Consider the following 23,787-nt stretch of genomic DNA (forward strand, 5'->3'; position numbering starts at 1 on the left):
AAGACTAAGGAACGTGGCCTCGTAGTAAACCGTAGTAAAGAGAGGAGGGAAACAAAATGGGGCTCGTCACATGGTTACGGCCTGGATTTTTCTCAATTAAAAATAAGAGGAAGTGTGTGTTTCCGGCCCCCGTTCGTGGGCTGGTTGGACTTTTTCATTCTTAGGATTCTGGTCCAAATGCAAGAATACGGCTGAGGGCACAACGTCCTCAGTCGGCAGGCGCGGTGCGGAGGGGGCCTGTGGCTCAGCCTGCGGGCACCCGCGGGAAAGAGGTGTCAGGCGGGGTGGTAAAAACCAGCCCAGAGCCGCCCGCCCGCTACCACCGCCAGGGGACCTGCGGAAAGCCCCGCCCCGCGCCCGTCCCGGCTCAGCCGTTTCACACGCTGATTGGCTGTGGTGGGGGCCAATCAGCGCCCAGCCGCCCCGCCCGCCCGGGACCCGGAGCCGCGCGGCTGTGCCCGAGGGCGGGGCCTAGCCAGCCAGCGCAGACCACGCGGCCGGGGAAGGGGCCCGGCCGCCCCGGATGACCCGAGACGGGCTGGGGCGGAAGACCCGAGGGCGGCCTGGCTGCAGATTCCCCCACCCGGGGCGAAAGGGGGCTCGGAGGAGGGAGGAGAAGGAATGCAGGAAGCGGAGGTGACCCGGAAAAGGGAAAGTGCCAGGGCTGAGAGGGTTTGCGCCAGCCAAAAAGGCCACACTGCTGGGGAAAGGGGAGGGAGGGGAGGCAACCTTGGAGGTACGGAATCCTTGACATCACAAAAAAGGAAACAGAATGAAAAAGAAATGGAAAGAGTTTTTTTTTTTTTTTTGTCTTTTAAAGGGGGAGGGCATAACAAAGAATGACAAAAACAAAAAACTGAACCCAAAAGGCATGGCTGGGGTCTGTGTCTTTGTCAGCTGCAGTTTCAAAACTAAAAGACAAATTTGATGCCTAGTAAAGGTGGCGGGGCTGCTATGACCGAGTCTGAGAGGCTCTTTTTGCCCTGTTTCTTGGGCTCTCAATTTACTCTCTGCAGAGAGTGGGCCACAAGTACTGCGAAATTCTGAAAAGGAGCAAAAGAAAAAAAGGACAATGTCAGGAACATGAAATAAGAGGTGGAAACAAAGGGATGGCAGGGGATAGTACTAGAAAAGGAGCAGGCCAGAACTAAGAGGCGATGCAAGAGAAAGGGCAGGCAGAAAAGGTTGCTGGACTACAGGTAAAGCAGAAAGGCTTCCAACAAGTCGAGCTCCTGAGCTCAGTGCTTCACAAGTGTTCTCCTCTAACACAATGAAAAATTTTAAACAAGCCGAGATGTTTCAACAGAGCACACCCCTCATACCTCTATTCCTTTCACCGAGTCTCAGGTTTTACCTGAGAAATGAGGGAAAAAAGCAAAGACAGCAATTGCTGAGGAAGTGAGGAAAATAATGTTTGCACACACATACTCATTCGGAGCAGAAGCTCTTTGCCACTCACAGGTCTGACTTCTGTCTGTTTCAGATAACTATGGAATAACATATTTGGACTCAACAGGGCACAGGCAAGCAAGCAGAAATCAGGATGTAAATGTGCCAGGTAGCATTTGGTGCCTCACTTTAAACACCAACACAAACATTCAAATATGCATTGCAGAATTTTCCTGGTAAGGTGCAAAGCATGGTCTATTGTTACTCCAAAATTATTAGAAATAGGATTATATGATTGATTATTCCAGAATATTTTATTTTCCCAAAGAAGGTTAAGGATAGAAGGTGGTAGAGTTTTTTTGTTTTTTTTTTAATGCATCCAACACATAGGAGAATTTTATTTTAAAGCCCTTTTTAAAAATGAAAATTCTAGTTGGACATCAATTTTCTTCAGAGCAAACATTATTTATTCTACTCTATAAAAAAGAAACCTAAACAAATTAAGATGACAAGTAAGAAAAACTTAACTCTCTTCATCTCCTTTAAAACCAAAATTTTAGTTCTGCTGGGCTTGTTTCCTTCAAATTCTCATTATTTTACCAACGAGGCACTTTATAATACAAATGCTTAAAGTGTTGAGGGATTCTGACTCCCAAAAACATCATTTGATATAACAAGATTTGTACTGTTGACATTGACATACACAATTAAATCTTCTAGTGAATGATGAAAATAAATGTTGAAATAAATACTGCTAAAATAAATGCTTTTTATAACATATCACCTAAAATCTTCATTTCAGTGTTCACATACTTTTTCCTTGTTCTACAAAATAGAGAATGATATGGATCGAATATTGGAAACAGAATTAAGAAGACTATGAACACATGATAAACAAATACCTATCAATAGGAAACCAGGACACAGATTAATTTCTTATGAATTGACACAAATTAAGAAAAATCAATGCTTTGACAAGCTTATTCTGTGGAGCAGAGATAAAATTCACAAGACAATCAGTTTGTCAGAGTAAAATGTTTCCAAATGCTGGAAACTTCTGTATTGCCAACTCATCACATTATTTGCAAACTGTACTCCTCTCTTCTACCCACAATCATGACCACCAGAAAACAGGATCAACAGAACGAAGGGCAGGCTAATTTCCTATTACAAATGTTTTTCATTTTCAATATGGCATTAGCCACAGAAGACCTAAAGCCAACTTTTTCAGCATTTACTGTGGTGTCTACTCTTGAACTTAAAGGCACACAACAAATACCCTAAAAGTGGAGGGTATACAGTTTAGCCCTTCTATTCAATGCAAAACAAAACAAAACATATTAAGGCATGTTCCTGACTTAGTATGCATTCTTCTCAACAAATGAAAGTTATTTTACAGAAGATGTATAGTAGCCCCCAAATGATATCTGTAATGTCTCAGTGCGAGAAGAGGTAACTGTAAGGCAGACATCCTAGGATGAACTCCCATAACTCTTAATCATGGGTCCCAGACACAGAGTTTCCTGCATATCCTGTATGAGAGAGGCCAGGCACGTGGGATGGTGGGTTGGTGTGTGAATAATATTTCACAAATCCTGGTACAGGAACAAAAGGACAACGTAACCCATAATTACTTTGAGAGATCATAAAAATAGATAGGTACTTCTCTCTAAACACGTATTTCTAAAAAGCTCTTACTCCTTATCTTTTTAGGGCAGGATGAATAGAACTCAATGTTTCCCGGTGCTGTTTATGTTGCCTTGGTATTATGAAATCACAGAACGAAAGTACAGAGAACAACTCGATCAGATCACCCTTAAGGGCTCCCAGAAACTATCTTAAAGGAAGGGTTTAGCCCCTGTGTTAATATTTTCTGTAGAACGGTCCCTGTAGGGGCTGACTTAAATATATAGTGAAAAGACAACTTCAACAAACCAATCAAGCTTCTTATGTAGGACCTTTACAAACCTCAGAACTGGCATAGGATATACGTTTTAAAAATATGGCAGTAACTCCTTCACTTGGAAATTCTCAAACGAAAAAGCCCTCCTGTGGCTGCTCCTACATGTTTGTTTGACTCTCTGCCAGATGTCAGTGTGGGGTGAGCATCCTGTGTACCCTGAGAATGTAAACGCATTCTCCCTGAGGAAGCAGTGGGAAAGAACAGGAAGGGGCAGAGGCGAAGAACAGAATTGAAGCACAAGGTTAAAAACAGTTTTGTCTTCTGACTTTGTCACCATGAAACGCACCTGCTGTGATGTCCAGTTGAGCTACTGAAGGTCCTCTGGCTGCTTCTGGAAACTGATGCTGGCATAGGCGCTTAAATCCTCACTTGAGCCGCGGCGGGTGGAGCTGCTCTCACTGCTACCCAGGGGTTGATGAGGGGGTGGGGATGGGGGAGGCTGCGGTTGAGGGGTGCACTCCTGAGGGCGCTGTTTGAAATCCTTGACCAAATCCAGATCTATGTAGTTAAGACCATTCTCCAAACCCCCAGCAGCCCCACACAGTTGGGCTGGCTCCTTGGGGGCTCCCCCAAGTTCCCCAGGCCTCAGCCACACATTCTCAAAGGAAGCAGAGCTGTGGCGTTTCACATCCTCGCTGCTGCTGCTACCACCACTGCCCCCTATTGCTGTCCCGGCTCCAAAGGGCACTGTGTTGCCCACCCGGGTGGCACTGGGTGTTGAGGAGAAGGTCTCGGAGCTATGCCTCCTCCGGCACCCTTGTGGGTCTGCACGGATCACTTTGGCACTCTGGTTGCGGTTAGGACTGAGGTTCACCCGGGTGAAGGCGCTCATGCCCCCAGGTCCTTGTGGGCCCCCCAGCAGGGATGAGTGGGCAGCCAGCTCTGCTGCCCCTTGAGGCCCAGTGGGGGAAGCAGAGGCTGCTGAGGATGAGGAGGCAGCAGCCATGGTGGCCCTGGGCAGGCTCACCTCCTCTGCAGCAATGCCTGTCCGCATGTCAGCATAGCTTACAGGGGCAATTGGCGAGGTGTCCACATAGCTCTGGCGGGGACAACTCATCTGCATGGTCATATAGTCACCCCGGCTGCTGGGGACTGCCCGGGTAGGCCTGCAAATGCTAGCAGCCCCGGGAGGTGCGGGGCCCAGTCTGCCCATCTCGACCCCAGTGCTCTCCTGCCAGGCTGCCCTCCGGCCCGGCCCCAGGTCCATCTTCATGTACTCCTCAGTGCCAGTCTCTTCCTCTCTGGGAGCTGGCTGGAGCTGGGATGGACACCTGACAGAAGGTGAGCTACGGGAAGCCACCGGACCAGACAAGTAGCCAGGCTGATCACTCCCAAATTCAATATTCACATATTCCCCTGGGCTCTTGGGCTCTGGAGGGTGCAGCAGGGGCTGCTGCTGTTGCTGCTGCTGCTGCTGCTGCTCTCGGGCCCGAGGTAAGGTGCTGGCCTTGGGATCCTCCAGGGACAGCCTTGTAGGCCGGGCCAGGCGGCTATTGGTCTGAGCAGCTGTGTCCACCTTTCGAGGCAGATGGGGCTGCAGAAGCTGATGGTGGGGATGTGGAAGGCTGGGCTCCAGCCTAGCCCCACAGTATCCCCCACCCAGGCTGTCGCTGCTGGTGGAGGAGGAAGAATCATCCGCTGCTGCAGCATAGAGAAGGCGACCAGAGCTAGTGGAAAGGCGGAGGTGCTGATGCCGGGCACCCTCCTCCGGCTCCCCGCGGCGCTGGGTGTGCTTAAAGGATCTTGGCAATGAGTAGTACGAGAGGACTGGCTTGTGCTGGGGGTCCTCAGGGCCATAGTAGCAGTCGGAGGGGCTGCTGGTGTTGGAGTCGCCCACTGGTGACATGTTCATGTAGTCACCTGTGCAAGGTAAGAGCTTGCCACCGCTGCTCTCCACTGGGGGTTTGGGGTGAGGCAAGACATGAGAGTGGTGGCCCCCTACCCCGTTTGTCCACAGCTTTCCATAGCTGCTCCCGGAAGGGATGGCACTGCTGCTGCTGCTGCTGGGGCCACCTCCAATGTCAGGAGAGCAGCCGCCGCTGGGGGACATCATCATGTAGCCATTGGGGTCCACTCTCTGGGGATGGCGTCTGATGGGATTGATGATCTGCTGTGGGGCAGACACGCTCTTGGGGCTCATGGGCATATAGTCTCCACTGCCCTTTCGGCTGCTGGGCACTGGGGCCACCCCTGGGGACATGGGCATGTAGCCATCATCGGTGTGGAGGGTAGAGCTGTCTGGGCGGTGGTGGCCCCCCCGACGCTCCAAGGGGTGCATTTCCAGACCCTCCTCTGGGTAGGAGTGGGTGGGCACGAAGGCAGAGTGCCTGTGTCCCGGCAGTCGGCCTCCACTGCCACCTCCTGGTGGGTAGGCAGGCATCATCTCTGTATACTCCTCAATGGAAGCCACTGAGGACTGGGACGGGGTCTTCTGGTGGGTAATGGTAGGGGATGTGCCTGCAGAGTGAGTTCTCTTTCGGAAGCGATTATCCGGATCCGCAGCACTGGATGCTTCATCCCCAGCCAAGGCTGGACTCGTGCCCAAGCCTGTTCCTGGGGTGTAGCGGTGGCCATTGCCACCCCGAGACAAAATGTAGTGACCATTGGGGGCGGTCAGGGTGGAGGGCCCCTTGCCGCCCATGCAGATATAGTTGCTTAGCTCCTCCTCACCGCGGGCTGGTGGGGTGTGGCCCAGGGAATCCGGAGTGACACTGCGGAAGGAACTCCGGAAATCGCAGGGACTAGAGCCATACTCATCTGAAGAGATGAAACCGCCATCGCTGGGGGAACCAGACACCGAAGCACTAGATCGCCGTGGGAAGAGACAATCCGAGGTGGAGCCATGGCCACTGGTGCTGCTGGACGACAGACTGACGGGGCTGGTGGCCGAAGGCGAGCAGCGGGAAGCTGGCATGGGGATGGAGCGGCTGTGGTTGAGCGGGGGGTGCAGCCGGGCGCTGCCCCGATGCCGGTGGGAGTGGGTTCTGTTGGTGCTCGGACTCACAGGGCTGCCGTCCACCGAGGCTGGGCGGGACATGGTGCCTTCGCCGTCACTGGAGGCGCGGACGCGGAAGGAGCCTGGCTTCCCGCCCACCATGCTGGCCGGGGAGGTGGCGGTGATGCTCTCAGTGCGAGATCGGCGGGTCAGCCCCACCTGGCTGGGCGGGGGGTTGTTGAGATGGTGCCGGCGCAGGGGGACGCTGATGGGGTTGGAGCAGTTGGACGAGGACTGGCTCTTGCTGCGAGGGCGGAACTCATCGCTCATAGCCCGCATGGCCTCCAGGATGGTCTCATGCATGTTCTGGGCCACCACGGAGTCATCCACCTGCATCCAGAACTCCCCGGGCCCCGTCACGGCAGAACGGCCCACCTCGATGAAGAAGAAGTTCTCCGAGTGGCCGCAGCGCCTGATGTTCATCAGCTGCAGCACCACAGCGGCTGCTTCCGAGTTCAGCTTCACGAAGCTGATGGTCTTGCTGGTCAGGCAGAGGCGGTAGATACCAATCAGGTTCTTTGTCTGACCCAGGCCCTTGGGCTTCAGGATCACCTGCCAGACCTCTTTGAACGCGGGTCCTGGGGGCACGTCACCGTAGCTCAAGTCCTCCCCAGCCTCACCAAGGCCGGAGCTGCCGCTGCAGCTGCCCCCGCCACCTCCCGCCCCGAGGGCCGCAGCTCCGTCGTGGTGACCCTTGGCACGGTTGTGTAGCTGTAGGAGAGCCTGGTACCAGCTGTCTTGCTCCGCCTCGCTGTCCGCCGCAATGGCAAAGTGCTCGTCCCGGGTGTAGAGAGCCACCAGGTGCTTGTTCTTGGAGTCAGCCCGCTTGTTGATGTTGAAGCAGCTCTCAAGGGGGATCGAGCGTTTGGGGGCGCTCGACTTGTGCCGCCACTTCTTCTCGTTCTCGTAGTACTCGAGGCGCGCCGGGCCCCCAGCCTCGCTGGCCGCGCGCAGTACGAAGAAGCGTTTGTGCATGCTCTTGGGTTTGCGCAGGTAGCCCACCTTGCGCACGTCCGAGAAGCCATCGCTCTCCGGTGGGCTCGCCATGCTGCTGCCGCCACCACCGCCGCTGAGCAGAGGGAGTCGCCGAAAAACAACCGGGTGGGGGGCGGAGGCTCCTCGCTGCGGCCCCGCACATGCAAACAGGGCTGGAGGCAGCAGAAACCCCGACTCCGAAATCCACGCCGCCCCCCGCGCCGGGGAGGGGCTGCTGAAGGAGGACGCAGCTGCTGAGCCAAGGAGAGAGCCCGACCGGAGTTTTCGGGCGCTTCACGCCCGGCAGGGAGGCAGTGCGTCCGGGGTGAGGGCAGCCCCGATCCTCCTCTCAGCCGCCGCCGCCACCAGGAAGGAGCGAAGATGCATCTCTCGTGGCCCCAGCTGGAGTCCGGCGTGGGGAGGCGACAGTCGGGGGTCCTTGCGGTGCCCCTCCAGGAGCGCGCGCGCGCGCGCCTTCCCTCCTGAGTTCCCCTCTGGAAGTAGCGATTCCCCAGGCAAATTAAATATCCTTGGGCAGGGGGAGGCGGGTTGCCAAGTCCCAACGTTGCACGGGGTTCTCCCTCCTCCTCCTTCGCCTCCTCCCACCCCCCAACCGTCCCAGCCGCCACCAGCCGCCCAAATACCAGCTCAATCGCAGAGACCGCGGCGCTGCGGCTGTTGCTGCTGCTGCTGCTGCTGCTGCTGCCGCCGCCCGCGGGCGCGTCCTCTGCAGCCCCCATTCGGGCCCATCTCGGCGGGCGGAGAAAGTGGCTTTTCCAAGCGAAACGCTACCGGGCAGCCAGTGCAGCTGGGGACCGACCGGAGGGACAGGCTCATCCCTGCCCCTCGCTCCAGTCGGCAGGGGAGGAGGGGAGGGGACAAGGGCGAGAGGCGATGGGGGAGGTTTTGAAGGGTTCGGGGAAGACGCCTGTTCCTAGGGAGGCGCTGCCGCTGCAGTTACTTCTCCCCCTCCTCCCTCCTCCCTCCTCCTCCTCCTCCTCCTCCTCGGAGAGTTGCCGAGAGCCCCAACCAAAACAAGCGGCGGCGTCTGGCTCTGCGCGCCGGCCCCCTCCGACCGCGCCGCCGTCTCACTCCGAGGAGAAAAACACGTGACGGAGCCTCCGCGCTCGGCAGCCGGGCAGCCGCCGCCGCCGGGAGGCTCCCGCCCGGGTCTCTACATTCCGGGCCGAGCCCGCCCCGCGCCCGCCCCTCTCCGCCCCCCGGCCGTACTGCAGCGGCGCCCGCGCCGAGCCCCGGCGCAGCGCTAGGACAGCGCCCCTGCGCGGCCGTCAGCCCAGGCGCAGCGCCTCCCTCACCGCGCGCCACCCAGGGCGCCCCCGGCCCGCAGGAATCCCCGCGGTGGGCGCGGGCGGGGGTGTTTGGGTGGCTACCCGAAAGCACGAGGGGAGTCTGGGAAAACGGGAGGGGGCGAGCTCGAGAAGACGCAGGAGTGAGGGTGGGGGGCGACGGGGGGGGCACTGCGGCTACAGAGCCCCGAGTGGGAGACCGGGGGAAGGCGGGGGCGCGGGAGCTGGGCTGCCTCTTACCTAGCAGGTAAGACTTACCCACGGGAGGGAGGTTTCTAGTCAAGGCTGTTTCTCCCAGGAAATTAAAAAGCTACATTTCGGCTTCAGGGCAATAGGCCGTGGTGAGGGGACCTGTATTTTTGTAAGGTTTTCTAAAGGACTTCTGGGCCAGCCCTCCACCTTGGGATCCCCAGATTTGCTGCCGTGAAGTACCTGGAAGGCACAGAGGGACGCCGAAGGGCAGTGACTCGGGGCAGTTAATGGTCACTGCAAAAGGAGAACAGGGATCCCCAGGAAGTGTCTCACATCCGGCGCTGTGGGATTAGCTGCTGATCAATTAGGGAGAAAATGTAAATATCACCTTTTCTTCTGCTCCCCTTGCCCATCCGAGTGAGGGGGGGATTCACACATAAGGCTGAGGGCATGGGGGAGGGGAAATGAGAGGTCCCTTATCATATTCCGAAGTCTATCCGTGACTTTAAAAAGCTGTTAGGGACCTTCAGAGGGTTCATAAGGTCAAAACTCTACTGTGCAAATATTGGCTGAAATGTTTTTTTCACACACAGCTCCCACACCCATTGAACCACCCTATAAATTTTTAACCTTGACCACAAGGATAATAGGGAGAAAACAAGGATGGTGCCAGCTCAACTGTACATGAAAATGGGTACTTCATGAATGGACCAGATCAGCAGCCTGGGTCTACTTGAAGCGCCCCTTTCAGGGTCAGCTTGCGGTATCAGTCTCCCCACAAGCAAATGTTCCCCCAAAGTTTTTTTATTTTTTAAGCTGACCTATAAACAAGCAGTTTGTCCCTGCTTGCTCGCCTGGCACTAAGGACCCACAGAGATGTCACTCGGTTTAATGCTGTCTCATTTTGATGCCCGGCCCGTTTGGGGTTGCCGCCCCTTTACTACGCCGGGACCCTCCTCGGCCTCGGGCTCCCAGGCACTGCAGGATGCTGGCGGGGCACTCAGCAGTCTAGGTGCTGGGCATGCTCAGTGGCCCGGACCCACCGGGCCGCGGGGGAGCGCGCCTCGGCCCAATGCGGGCTGAGGGGCGGGGCGAGTTTCCCTGGGCGGCCTGCTGATTGGTGGGATGGCCTGTTTTTCAAGCCTTGCACTGCAGAGGGAAGGTGGGGGAGAAGGGTTGAGGGTACCAAGGTAGGTTGCAAAGCGTAGTAAAAAAAGAAAAAGAAAAAGAAGATGATGATGAAGGAGAAAAAGAACCATAAGCGCCATTCAGAGGCGTGCGATACGTAAATTAGGGGGATTGGGCATCTGCAGAGGGGCTCCTCCCTACCCAAGCCTGGGAGCCTCTCGTTTCTCTTCTCCCCTTCCTGTTCCCGGTCGTCCTGCAGCCTCATCTAAACCTGGTTAATCTATAATTTGAGTACACATGTTGAATTGAAAGCCCTCCCTCCTTTTCCTCTGACAGCTTGGTGATGTGGGCACACGTGCCCACTATAGCAAGGCTATTAATAGCAGATATTTGGAAATGGAAGCGAGGCGGCACTCACAGTGACCGAAATTCTGGGGGTATAGAGTGCCTTATGGAGGGTGGGGCAGGGAGGTGCAGAATAAAGACGCCTGAAGTTGGTGGAAAAGTGTAACTGTGTGCCTGGTTTTACCCTAGACAAGAAAAAAGAGAGATGATAAAAGGGTTGTTTACTAGTAAAAATGTAATCCAGATAAGGCCAAAGGGCTTTTTACAGGTTTGATGTTTAGCGCTGCGATGGGGGTAGTGGAGTATTTAACGTTTTGTAAGACAACAAATCAAATCTATACACATTTACTTTTCAAATGGGCCTGATACCCTACCTTCGTCCCTCCAAACCCCTCCCCACAACCAACCAAAACAAAGCTAAATAAAGGTACTGTACCTCTATGGGGGAAAAATACTCTTTTCTGGAAGGAGGGGAGGGTTGGAAAATTTATTTGCATATATTTTACAATTATCTTCACAGGAAGGATTTTGATCATAAAAAGCTAATTATGATAATAAATCTTTTTAAAAATATATCTCTCAGTGTTAAAGCATTTCTGCTTTAAAAAACACAATTTCAGTTGCTAAATATTCGATAAAATTATGAAATAAACCGCACTGCTGTGACAAATTATGTTCAGACCCATGGGTTTCCTATGGAAGATAATCACTGATCATAGGATATTAGTGCCATTTTTCTACTTGCTGATGTTTTACTACCAATTTAAAGGTGGTTAATATTTGTTATAATTATACTACAGTAAATTCAATTGTTCTCTACATTTTTTTAAATTAATGGGCTAACTGGAAATGCATTTACATTTGGTTCATGTAATATATAGAATAGAAAGAGACGCGTTTATGGCAACTCACTGAAGTAATGCTGAGCAGGTATGAATATTATTCTGTCACCTAAGCTAAATTAGTCTTTTGGTGTATTGTAATGAAATACACTGTATGGAAAATTTACTCCTCACTGAAAATTCACAGAACAGAACAAGCTGTTACCAAAATCTGTTGCTCGATGCTGCCATCTATAGGACAGATAGAGCCGATTTGCGTAATATGCTAAGGTGCATTTTAAAAGAGGGCTAAAATAGTGATTCATCACAACATTGCAACAGCTATGTTGATGTCACCAATACAATACTAATTAAAGGGGTTAAGAGTTTACATGCTATGGATGCACTTTGGGGCAGTATCTCTACAACTAGCTTTAAAATTGAATTATTGGTTTATGTATGATACTACCAGGAAAATAATGCAAAATTTATAGATTAGTACATATATCTGTAAAGGGCTTGAGTTGGGTAGATGTAAAACTAAACATTTCAAAATTATAAAACACTGCTTGTATCAAAACCTATGTTTTAAGATGTATGGGTCATAACTGGAGGAGCTATTTAAATACTGGCATCTCTTAGAATTAATTTGGCAATTTAGAACAGGGCTTGAAGGACAACTGAATGTGGAGTTTCTCACTTTAAGATGTATTTTTATTTTAAGATGGCTCAATAGTAACAAGCATTTGAATGCCTACTCTGCAAGGCAATATGAAATACATTAAAAGATAGCTTCTTACAGCTTTGATGGAATAAGAGAGTACAAAATAATAATTGATGACTAAAATGTGTGTGTGTGAGAGAGAGAGAGATGTCAGATAACAAACAATTGGTATTTACTTTCATGATGGAAGAAATAACTAAATTTTTACAGAAGAGAGGAGCCTTAAGCTTGAACTTGAAATGGGCTATAACTCAGATACATGGCACTTTCTTTCCCACTCAAGTATTTTGGAACACCTACTTGCGTTAGGCACTAGGCTGGACACTGAGGATTTAGATATCAAAGACGTGCTGCCCACAGGAAACTTACATTGAAAATGGCAGATGAACACAAGTACAGAGCACTATGATCTCTTTTGTGGAAAAAATAGGCACAGGGCAAATGAGATCACATAACAACCAATTGCCTTCTGACATAAACATTATTAGTCACAGACAGTACAATTTGGGAGTCTGAAAGGTGCCTCTTCCCTTAAAAACTTTGTTTTCTCATGTGATTAAAATTTTTCATCTCTTTTATTTAAAAAATATAAAATAGGCCAATTAAAAGTGAGCTGAAAAGTCACACTTGGCTTGTAAACGGCTAGATCAGGGTTTCTCAAACCCTAGGATCTTGTTAAAATGCAGGGTCTGGTTAAATGCAGAAGGTCAAGGGCAGGCTGAGGCGCTGCATTTTTAACATACTCTAGGTGGTGCTGATTCTGCTGGGTAAGTAGCATAGTTCTAACGACTGATGCTTAATTGAAAGACACAATAATTTGGTGCTGCGATATGCAAGCAAGGCACTTATACTTTAGTATTACATACATGTACAAAGAGAACAATAGCAAGAAAAATTCTACTTAACTGAGGCATCATTGTGTTTGGGCTTCTCTCTTTTCAATAGCAGGCATCAACTTTTTCTGGTAAGCATGAAGAGTTATTATCAAACAGTTGTGTTAGTGTTTTCCAAGGTGTAATTAAAAATGGAGATTTCTTACCTCATCCCAGTCCTACTGAACCAAAATCTCTTAGCGATCTATGGGCCCCCGTGCATTCACAGTTTAAGCAGCATTACGAGAGATTATTATTTACATTAAAATTTAAGAATCGTTGGCTTAAATACAAAGAAAAAAATTGTAATTATATACTTCCAGAATTGGCAAATGCACAGCCTTAACCAGTCAACAAAGATCTTCACCTGTGAACTGTTTACTACAGGTGGGTGGAGCAGGCAATGACCCAACCCTGCATGAATCTTCCAATATGAATTGATTTTCCTTTGAAGAAAATCAATTACTGGCAATCAGCTAGTGAGAATTCAGTTCTGCTCTCATCTTGATTTCATTCCTCATCTATTCTAGAGAACTGAGGGAAAATAAATGCACCAAGAACTAACATGGGATTTTGGAAAGACAGTAATGCCCTCAACAGATGATTTCAAAACATTTGCTGTTTGGGGAGCAAATAAAGCATGAAATAAACAGATGGATGGGATTGGAGGAAAGGAGGGAGGTGAAAACTCCATGCCACTGTTTAATTCTTTCACTTCAGAAATTCTAGTGATTAATTGGTGATTTTGGGGGCGGTGGGGAGAATCCATAAGTGATATTTGTCTAAAAAACTTGGTCCTGGTCCAGGCATGGTAGCTCATGCTTGTCATCCCAGCAATTTGGGAGGCAGAGGGAGAAAGAACCTTGAGCCCAGGAGTTCAAGGTTGCTGTGAGCTATGATCATGCCACTGCACTCTAGTCTGGGTGACACAGTGAGACTTTGTCTCTAAATATAAATAAAAAGACGACTAGCTTTTCCTTTTTTAATTTTCTTGATTTCCTTAACTATTATATTTTCATTTTCTTTTACAGTCTTGTTTGATAAGAATCAGGGGTCTGCCAGTCAGTCAATTTGTTATCTTAGACAATGCTAGTAATGTTTTTGGTCATTTAATCCAGAGAAAGAACCTCCAGCTGTTCTTCTTTCTTTCTTTCTTTCTTTCTTTCTTTCTTTCTTTCTTTCTTTCTTTCTTTCTTTCTTTCTTTCTTTTCCTTCCTTCCTTCCTTCCTTCCTTCCTTCCTTCCTTCTCTCTCTCTCTCTCTCTTTCTTTCTTTCTTTCTCTCTTTCACTTTTTTGAGGCAGAGCCTCACGTCTCACTCTGTCACCCAGGCTGGGGTTCTGTGGCACGATCTCAGCTCACTGCAACCTCCGCCTACCAGGTTGAGGCAATTCTCCTGCCTCAGTCTCCTGAGTAGCTGGGATTACAGGCATGCGCCACCACACCCAGCTAAATTTTGTATGTTTAGTAGATACGCGGTTTCACCATGTTGGCCTGGCTAGTCTTGAACTCCTGACCTCAGGTAACCAACCCGTCTTGGCCTCCCAAAGTGCTGGGATTACAGGTGCGAGCCATGATGCCCAGCCAGTTTCTTATATTTGAAGAGCCAAGTGTTATATCTAGAGAAGCACATGCTTAGACAGATTTGCAGACTTTACAACACCTTTTGCTGGTTTTGCCCCCTTCTTTATCTTAAATTTGTCTTTTTGGTGCAGTGCCCTCTAAACTTTCTAAATTTAAATTTATATTTAAAGTCTAAAGTTTGATAGCCCAAAAATGTCTTCACAGTAATCCCTCAACTTCATTTGTTTATTTTTTAATGTGAATTTCAGTAATGAAGAATGTCTCATGTCCTCTATTCAGTGGGCAGGATCTAGAGGTAGAGCTAGTTGGTTTTACTGTGGTTGTACTAACAAAGAATTGCTGGGTCACCATGGCCCCCTCATTCTTCTCACATCCCCTCCTCAATTGCAAGGCGAATAATCATCTCTTTTTCTCAGTAATGATGGATGTCCCATGCTGTCTATTCACTTGGCAGGGTCGGTGGTAGAACTAGTTGGTTTCACTAACAAAGAGTTGCTGGGTCACCATGTTCCCCTCATTCTTCCCACATCCCCTCCTCAAATGCAAGGTTAAGGACCATCTCTCTCCCTTTCTCCCCTGCCCCTCCTCCTCCTCCTCTTCCTTCTTCTTCTTTTTACTGGGTCTCATCACTCCAGGGTTCATTTTAAGAAAGGAAAAAAAAAAAAAAAACTGACTAGAAGCTTAAGGACATTAGCTTTGTGTGTGGATTGGGAAGATACAAGTTAATTTGAACTTAAGAGATTTGTAATTACATCACTACCTGTGGTGTTGTCTGGTCTGACCCTACAAGTGGATAGAGGGTTACCCATATCAGAATCGCCTGTAGAATTGTTCAGATCAAAGCTTCCTGCATCCCACCTCTGACCCTTCTAAATCAGATCCTCTGTAGGTCAATGTGTGACCTACATGTGTGTGACCATTTCCCATTCCCACCTCCGTGAGTTTTATGTATGCTAAGATTTGAAACCCACTGATTGGCCTATCTCGAAAATCCTAGATTACAAATAAAGATATTAGGAAATGTATGCAATATTGACCTCCAGCAACTGTCACAACTTTGGTCAATAGTTTTTCTGAAATATTTTACTGCAGTGACTTTAAAACTTTTGACCATGACCTGCAGTAAAGATACATTTATAAACACATTGTACATCAGTGCATACACACACAGTCAGACTCACTCATGACTAAATACAACTTAGCCTTACTACCTGCAATGCACTCATATCTTTTTACCCTTTCTTTTTCTCTCTCTTTCTCTCAATCTCACACTTTCTCTTTTTCTTTTAATGCTTTCTAAGACCCACTAAATTCATTTCCCAGCACACTAAGGTGTCATGACCTACAGTTTGAAAACACCAACTTTCTATCTGAATATTTCTGAATTCAAAAACAACAGAACAATGATCATCTCTAGATCCTTGGATGCACCACCCATACAACACCTAAGGAGGAAATTCACAATGCTTCCAATGGATTCAAGTTTACTTAACATTATTTTCGGTACTAACCAAGAATGGTTTTTTACTGCTTTTTTTCTTAAGTGGTTGGGCACCAGTCTGTTCCTTCTAAGCAATGAAATCTGATGCACTTACAGTTTTCATACAGTGGAAATCTGAAGACAGGCAAAAGGCAAATTAAGAACATTGAATGTGATTCAGTTACTGTTTTTAAAAATAGACATTTATCCTCACTTCCCAATATTATTTCATTGTAATAATTGAGCTAATGTTGTTTGCTATATAAAGTATTGGAGGAAAAGAAGCTAGAGATTATAAATATATTTAAAATGTATTCTTGTAAATTTGTATTTTATATTTGCATCCGTTTTGGATTGGGGTTAAAGGAGAAAATAGCTGTTTTCCTTTAAAAAGAAGACAAATTTTCAAAAACTGCTTACTAGGAATTTAAATTATTAGTTTTATTAATAACATTAGTTTCATAAAAACTAGATAAAATGTTCCTATTTTGTATTTCTTAATTTACCAAATATCATTGATTCCTAGGAAATTAAAATTTTAAGGGCTAATTCCCCTTAATTCATTCAACAAATATTTACTATGATGAAGAAATGTTCCATGCAGAGGAAATGGCCAATGGAAAGAGCTCCTGACTGGAGGGCATGTGGCACATTCTAGGAGAGGGAGGAGGTCAGTGCGGTGGGAGCAGACTGAGGAAGGGGAGGATAGGAGGAAGCACGCTTAGTGAGATAACAGTGGACACAATCATAAGGGATCATGTAGGCCTTTGTAAGGACTTTGGCTTTTACTCTGTGAGGGGAAACCACCAGAGGGTGTATAATAGAGCAGTGATGTAATTTGACATCTTTTAAAGACACTCTGGGCTGGGCGCCATGGCTCAGGCCTGTAATCCCAGCACTTTGGGAAGCCGAGGCAGGCATGGTGGCAGGCACCTGTAGTCCCAGCTACTCCGGGGGTCTGAGTCAGTAGAATCGCATGAACCAGGCAGGCAGAAATTGCAGTGAGCCGAGATCGCGCCACTGCATTCTAGCCTGGGTAACAGAGCAAGACTCTGTCAAAAAAAAAAAAAAAAAACAAAAGACACTCTGGAAGCTCTGTTGGAATAGACTGTTGGGAGGAGGACAGGGATAATGGCAGAAGCAGACCTCATAAAAGGCTACTGCAGAAATATGGTCAAGAGATTATGCTCATTAGTAAAGATGGTGAGAAGTAGTAAAGTTCTGAATATATTTTGAGGGCAGCATCAGCAGGATTTGCAGGTGGTTTGGATGTGACATGGAAGAAAAAGAATGTAGGATGACTCCAAGATGTTTTTTACTTGTACAACTGAAAAGATAAAATCCCCATCAACTGAGACAGTGTATCAGTTTTCTATGGCTGGGTTAAGAAACTACTCTAAAGAAATAATTATGAGTCTGGGCACGGTGGCTCACGCCTGTAATCCCAGCACTTTGGGAGGCCGAGGTGGGTGGATCACAAGGTCAGGAGATCGAAACCATCCCAGCTAACATGGTTAAACCCCGTCTCTACTAAAAATACAAAAAAAAAAATTAGCAGGTGCCTGTAGTCCCAGCTACTTGGGAGGCTGAGGCAGGACAATGGCATGAACCCAGGAAGCGGAGCTTGCAGTGAGGCCAGACTGCGCCACTGCACTCCAGCCTGGGCGACAGAGCGAGACTCCATCTCAAAAAGAAAAAAAAAAGAAATAATTATGAAACATCAACTCTTTTATTATGCTCTAGGATTCTATGGGCCAGGAATTCAGACAGGGCACTGTGTGGATGGCTTGTCTGTGTCCCGGTTGGGATGGCTCAAATGGTTGTGGAACTATTTGACCTGAAAGGCAGGAGCCTGGAATCGTTTGAAACATTGTTCACTCATGTGTTTGGCACCTGGGTTAGAATGACTGAAGGCTACATCAACTAGAGTACTTACATCTGGTCTCTCCCTGTGACTTGGACTTTTCACAGCGTGGAGGCTGGATTTCAAAGGTGAGTGTCTGAAGAGAGACCATCTCAAGAGTTAACATGCCAAGAGGGAGCTTCTGGAGAGGAGATGTTCCAAGAGAATCAGAGAGAAGTTGTGTAGCCTTTTGTGATCTTATCTCAGAAGTCAGAGCTTCATTCTACTGTATGTATCCTATTGATCAAAGTAGACATGAGTCCACCCAGATAAAAGGGCAAGAAACCTAGACCACAGTTCTTGATGGAAGTAGTGTCAAACAAACAGACAAACAAACAAAACACTTATAGTCATTGTTTTAAACTACCACAGATTGAAAGACTGTGGCTGAACAGGAATGGGGAAGATGGGGGAAGATCAGGAGTTTGGTTCTAGACATGCTGAGTTTCAGGTGCTTATTGATCCTCCAAGTGGAGATATCAAGTAGGCATTTGTATACATGAGACTAGAGTTGAAAAGATGAGTCTGGGCTCAAGGTATAAATGTAAAGGTTGTCAACCTATGAGTGGGATTTAAAGTTCACAATACTGGGTAAAATCATCAAGAGAGAGAAAGTAGATAGAGAAAAGAATAGGACAAAGATGCCAGCAAGGGAGACAGAAGAACAACCAGTAAAGTTGCTCTCTTTTAGGCAAAAGGAAGACACTGTATCCGGAAAAAGAGAGTGAACAACTGAGTCAATTGCTGCTGATGATCAAGTCAGAAGAAGACTTGGAATTGACATAAGATCTAGCATCATGTTTGTGTTATGTGTAAGATATTAACATTGATCGCAGATGCACACAATGTTTATGATCTGATTGAATAGTAGAATCACAAAAGTTCAACATACTCAGATGTGTACAGTAGGTTAGTAGAGTTTGTAGGAATAATTATGGCAACGTACTTCATATTTCCTAAATAACTTTAACTTGAAAAATTCCTATGAGGATAGAGATACTAAAGTACAGTGGATGCTATATTTAGTCTCACTATGCAATTTAGTCTTCTTGTCTCTAAGATTAGACTTCTAAACATTCTTAAGATTTTGAGAAAGAGAGGGAGAAAGAGATATTCATATTAATAGGAAAAATTACCAAGATATGTCCTAATTTTTAAACCAAATATTTTACAATCTTTTAGACAAACGTTTATATCTAGGAATATACTGCTGGATTTATGAGTCTTTACTGATTTAAAACTTACAAAATAACAAATAATAGCTTTCACCTTTTTAAAAATTATTTTAAAAGATTAATGTAAGTTAATTTAGTGCAAAAGACAAATACCAATACCAACACCTAGTTTTAAGTTGGAAAATGTGAAATAAAATCTTATGTAAAATACATAAATACCCAACAATATAATAATAATGTAACATAAAATCACCATGTCATTGGCGGGACACACAATTTACTAAGGTGTAAAAACCATAACATAACTCTTGGAATCTCTATAGAACTACAAAATATAGTTGATGCTTGAACAATGCAGGCATTAGGAGTGGCAACTCCACAAAGTTGAAAACCTGCATATAACTTTAGACTCTCCAAAAACTTAACTTCTAATAGCCCACCATTGACCAGAAACTTTACTGATAATGCAGTTGATTAGCACATATTTTGTATCTGCATTATATACTGTATTTGTAAAATAAAGTAAGCTAGAGAAAAGTGAATGTTGACCGGGCACGGTGGCTCATGCCTGTAATCCTAGCGCTTTGGAAGACCAAGGTGAATGGATCACCTGAGGTCAGGAGTTCGAGATCAGCCTGGCTAACACGATGAAACCCCGTCTCTACTAAAAATACAAAAATTAGCTGGGTGTGGTGGCGGGTGCCTATAATCTCAGCTACTTGTGAGGCTGAGGCAGGAGAATCGCTTGAACCCAGCGGGGCGGAAGTTGCAGTGAGCCGAGATCACACCACTTCACTCCAGCCTGGGCAAAAGAGCAAGACTCTGTCTCTCACACACACACACACACACAGTGAATGTTAAGAGAATCACAAGGAAAAAATATATATTTACTACTCCTTAAGTGAAAGTGGAGCATCCTAAAGATCTTCATCCTCATCATCTTCAGATTCAGTAGGCTGAGGAGGGGGAAGAAGAAGAGGGCTTGGTCTTGCTGTCTCAGTGGTGGCAGAGGCAGAAGAAAATTGTGGATAAATGGACCCATGCTATTCAAACCCCTGCTGTTCAAGGGCCAGCTGTATACTTAACACATCTCTGGGGGTTGTAAAACTAATGTTACTGTTGTTTTCATTTTGCAATTTTCCATCATGATATAAAAGCAAAAGTAAAGCTAATCCATGTGCAATTTATTATAGGTCAACTGAGAATGGCAGAGGACTCATCTCACCTTTGCCACATGGTGACTTGCCCCACTCCCCCAGGTGACCTTGCTCGTGCATGTGGATATTTGCTCAGATTAACGTTTCCCACAAAATTGCTTGCTCTCTTTCATTCTGTCCGTGGTTGATTGTGGTTTATTTGTTGATAACTGAGAGTATTTAAAAATTGCCAAAACGAAAGCCATTTCTTTTCTCCCCGAATAGCCTCATTTTTTCTATTCCCTGTTTCCCCTCCTATTACATTTCAAGGGACTCTAAAACAGAGCTCAAGATGGTTCAGGACCACGGAGAGCGCAAGGAAGGGGAACTACCAAAGCATTTTAGTCATGCAGGTGGGAAAAGAGATGATCCTGAAATTGTTTTTATTTTTTTATTTTTTTGAGAGGGAGTCTCGCTCTGTCACCCAGGCTGGAGTGCAGTAGCACCATCTCGGCTCACTGCAACCTCGGCCTCCTGGGTCCAAGAGATTCTCACACCTCAGCCTCCTGAGTAGCTGGGATTACAGGTGTGCACCACCATGCCCAGCTAAATTTTTGTAGTTTTAGTAGAGACAGGGTTTTGCCATGTTGGCCAGGCTGGTCTCGAATCCCTGACCTCCAGTGATCCACACGCCTCGGTCTCCCAAAGTGCTGGGATTACAGGCGTGAGCCACTACGCCCGGCCGATCCTGGAATTGTTGCTGGACAATTTTTATTTAAAAGACATTATTGTAAGGAGTAACAGTGAATTCTGGCTCCTTGAAATTTGAGGAGAATGACTTTTCTGGACATTCGGCCAGTGCTTTCTAAACTTCTCCACTGAATTCTATCTAATGAAAGATGGGAGGACACTGAAAGTAGGAGTAGCCATAAGTCACTAGTGCCAAATGTCTTTTGAAGTTTGCATTTATTGATTGCTACCATTTATGTAAAGTTTTACAGTTTTGACAGTTATGGGGTGCACCAGTTCACCATAGAAGAGAATTAAGTCATGCAGAGACAGCAGGGTTTAGAATGGATGAGAAGAGGAGTGTGCAGGCTCCAGTCCCTGAAGTCTCCGGGACTGTCCTAGAACCTGCAGCTCATCTGTCAATTTTGTCAACTACCCAGGATCCTCTCAAGAATTATCCCCCAACATCCACCTTTTAAATTTCCTCGAGCTAGTTTCATTTGAGTTTTGTCACTTGCAACTGAATGAGCCCTACTAATGCAGGTAGATTCCATTGAGAAGGGGAATTCTAGGCTAGGAGTACAAGATTACAGGCAAGGAGACGGGAACATAGCTTGGGATTTCCTGGGGCAGTGAGAAAACTGACTTTAAAAAATGAAATGGTTTCTAAAAAGTTTATACAGCTTCTCTATATGGCAATGGGGTAGGAGTATAAATTATTTCAGCTTCTGAGGGCAGTTGAACAAGAACTATAAAAATTTTGAATGCTGATAGCATTTGACTTAACAATTCCACCTCTAGAAATAAATTCTACAGTAGTAATCATAAAAAGTATTCATTGAAATGTTATTTTCTTATAGAAAATGTCAGAACAACATACGTATCCATCAATAGAGAACTTGCTAAATGATTAATACTACCTTTACATATTGAAATACTGCATAGCCGTGGAAGAGAATTTAGTAGATCTATATGTCCCATTATGGAACAATCCCCATGGGGGGAAAAAAGAATAAGGTACAGAATTGTGTCATAGATGTTCTCTTTTTTCTTTTTTTCTTTTTTGGAAAGCACATGTATGCTTTTATATACACAGAAAAATTCTAGAATGGCAAACAAGATATCTTTGCAATAGCTTTTTTCTGGGAGGGGACTCACTTAAATTCTCCCATATTGCTTGTTTTGTTTTGTTAAATGCATCCATGTATTCCTACTTGCGGTAAGCTGTAACTAAATATGATTAAAATATAGAACCTTTATTAAAATAAAGGTTAAAATAGAAAAACTTTAGAGATGTATGCATAAATATCACTTGCTTAGGAATGTCTAGGTAGGTACTATTTTAAGCCCTCTACATATATTATCTCATTCAATCCTTGGAGCAACTCTAGGAGGGAGGTGTTCTCCTCAAATTGCAGATGAGGTTGATGAAGCTTAAAGGGTGATGATGCCATGAGTCCATCCTCTGGTTCCAAAGCCCTTGTGTTTAACTGTTCTCCCTTTTGCATCCCTGTGCTAAAGTGAGTTTGCTATAATATCCATAAGGAAGAATTTCTGTGTAAAAACTAGATTTCCTTGTAGGCAGTCTATTGGTGATATCCGATAAAGACTGAGTAATGGCTAGCAATACAAACCACACACACAAGAAAAACTTTTCCTTTTGTACCAGGTACTTAGATTAGGTGTAGTGATTTTCTTAAATTGACTGTCAAGGTAAATACCACCTCATATATTTCATCAGAGAGCAAGTATATAACAGTGGTTTCTCTCTCCAGCAGTGGGAGCCACGGAATCAGGACAATGCCATACAGTTGGGCTTTCATATTAGATCACTCTTATAGTTTTGAGGGATGGAATTACAAGTAAGGAGATTGGAGGCAGATAGGCTATTGTCATGCAGATTTGTAGGGTGTCCATCCAGCGTTCACTTTGTCCATCTTTTGCCAGGGGTACTCTACACAATATCACCAGTCATTTAATAGAATGCCACTTAGATTAGGCTTAGGTCTGGACTGCCTTCCTTCACTCAGCTCTGCCACTGGCCATCATTGTAAAAGCAGATGACTTAGTGCCTTTCATGCTTCAAGTATCAATACTGTAGGAATAGTAATCGTTTCACATTGAATTATTGTGGAGTTTTAAACAGTTGATGCTTGTGTTATCAGTGCTCAATAAATATCAGCTGTCCTCCTCCTTGTTGTTGTTGTCCTCAACCATGTATTTTAAATAGGATTAGTCACACCACTCCTCATGTCCCCCAGACATTAATACCTGACTCCTTTGCACAACAAGGCTTAGCATATAGTGGTGGGGATTACAAAATCATTACAGAAAGTTCATATGTAAAGAAGGGGCAGGAGTTGGCCAGTTTGACTCTTCCTTAACCTGTTTTATTTTTCTTAAATATTACAATATCACCAGATATACTTTCTATTTATTTGTTCTCTGAGAGTATGTAATTTGTCTGATTTGTTGCCTGCTGTCTTCGGGATAGTGATAAATATGAGTTCAATTAAGGGGGTGAAGAAAACATTCCGTGAGTGGGACTGTGTGAACAATGGAGAAAAGTCATGAAGGAAAGATGGCATTCCATGCGAACTGGAGTAAAGTGAACATGATGTCTTGTCTATAAGAGGGATCCTGCATTTAAAGCATTCAGCATCCTGTAACCATCACAAAAGTCATTCCAAGAAGAGAGTTTGAGCTTTTAGAGGGAAAGGAAAGTGTCCTCTTCCCTTGAGAAGCATTCAGAGCATCTAGTACCATACTTGGGATATAGTAGGCACTTGGTATTCAATTAAAGAATAGAATGGGATTAAATAACTTTGAGGGCCCACATGGATGACTTTGAATACAGATCAAAAGTTTGGACTTATCTTGTCAGTAATGAGGAGCCTTTGGTATGATCAACAGAAGTAACATAAGCAGAACTGACATATAGAGTAAAATGGAAATCTTGAGCAAAGGTAGATTAGTTAGGAGTCTGTTTCAATAGACCAAAGGAGATGGAGAGCATGAGGGGTTCAGTTAGTCTTGTGGTGGTGGAAATAAAGAGGAGAAAGCAGGTGCAG

The 23,787-nt window shown here is 46.2% G+C and overlaps 1 protein-coding gene across 1 annotated transcript in view; it reads right to left on the reverse strand.

Moving 5' to 3' along the window:
• The window catches only part of IRS1 (insulin receptor substrate 1), a 66,127-nt gene extending 58,501 nt beyond the window's left edge, over positions 1-7,626 (reverse strand). The window contains exon 1 of the mRNA XM_023193903.2: positions 3,639-7,626. Within this exon, the coding sequence (XP_023049671.1) occupies positions 3,660-7,394 (3,735 nt within the window). The 5' untranslated portion in view covers positions 7,395-7,626 and the 3' untranslated portion in view covers positions 3,639-3,659. The remainder of the gene's footprint in view (positions 1-3,638) is intronic.
• Positions 7,627-23,787: the final 16,161 nt, after the last annotated feature.

The sequence above is a fragment of the Piliocolobus tephrosceles genome, chromosome 11, assembly GCF_002776525.5.
Source record: "Piliocolobus tephrosceles isolate RC106 chromosome 11, ASM277652v3, whole genome shotgun sequence".
NCBI lineage: Eukaryota > Metazoa > Chordata > Mammalia > Primates > Cercopithecidae > Piliocolobus > Piliocolobus tephrosceles.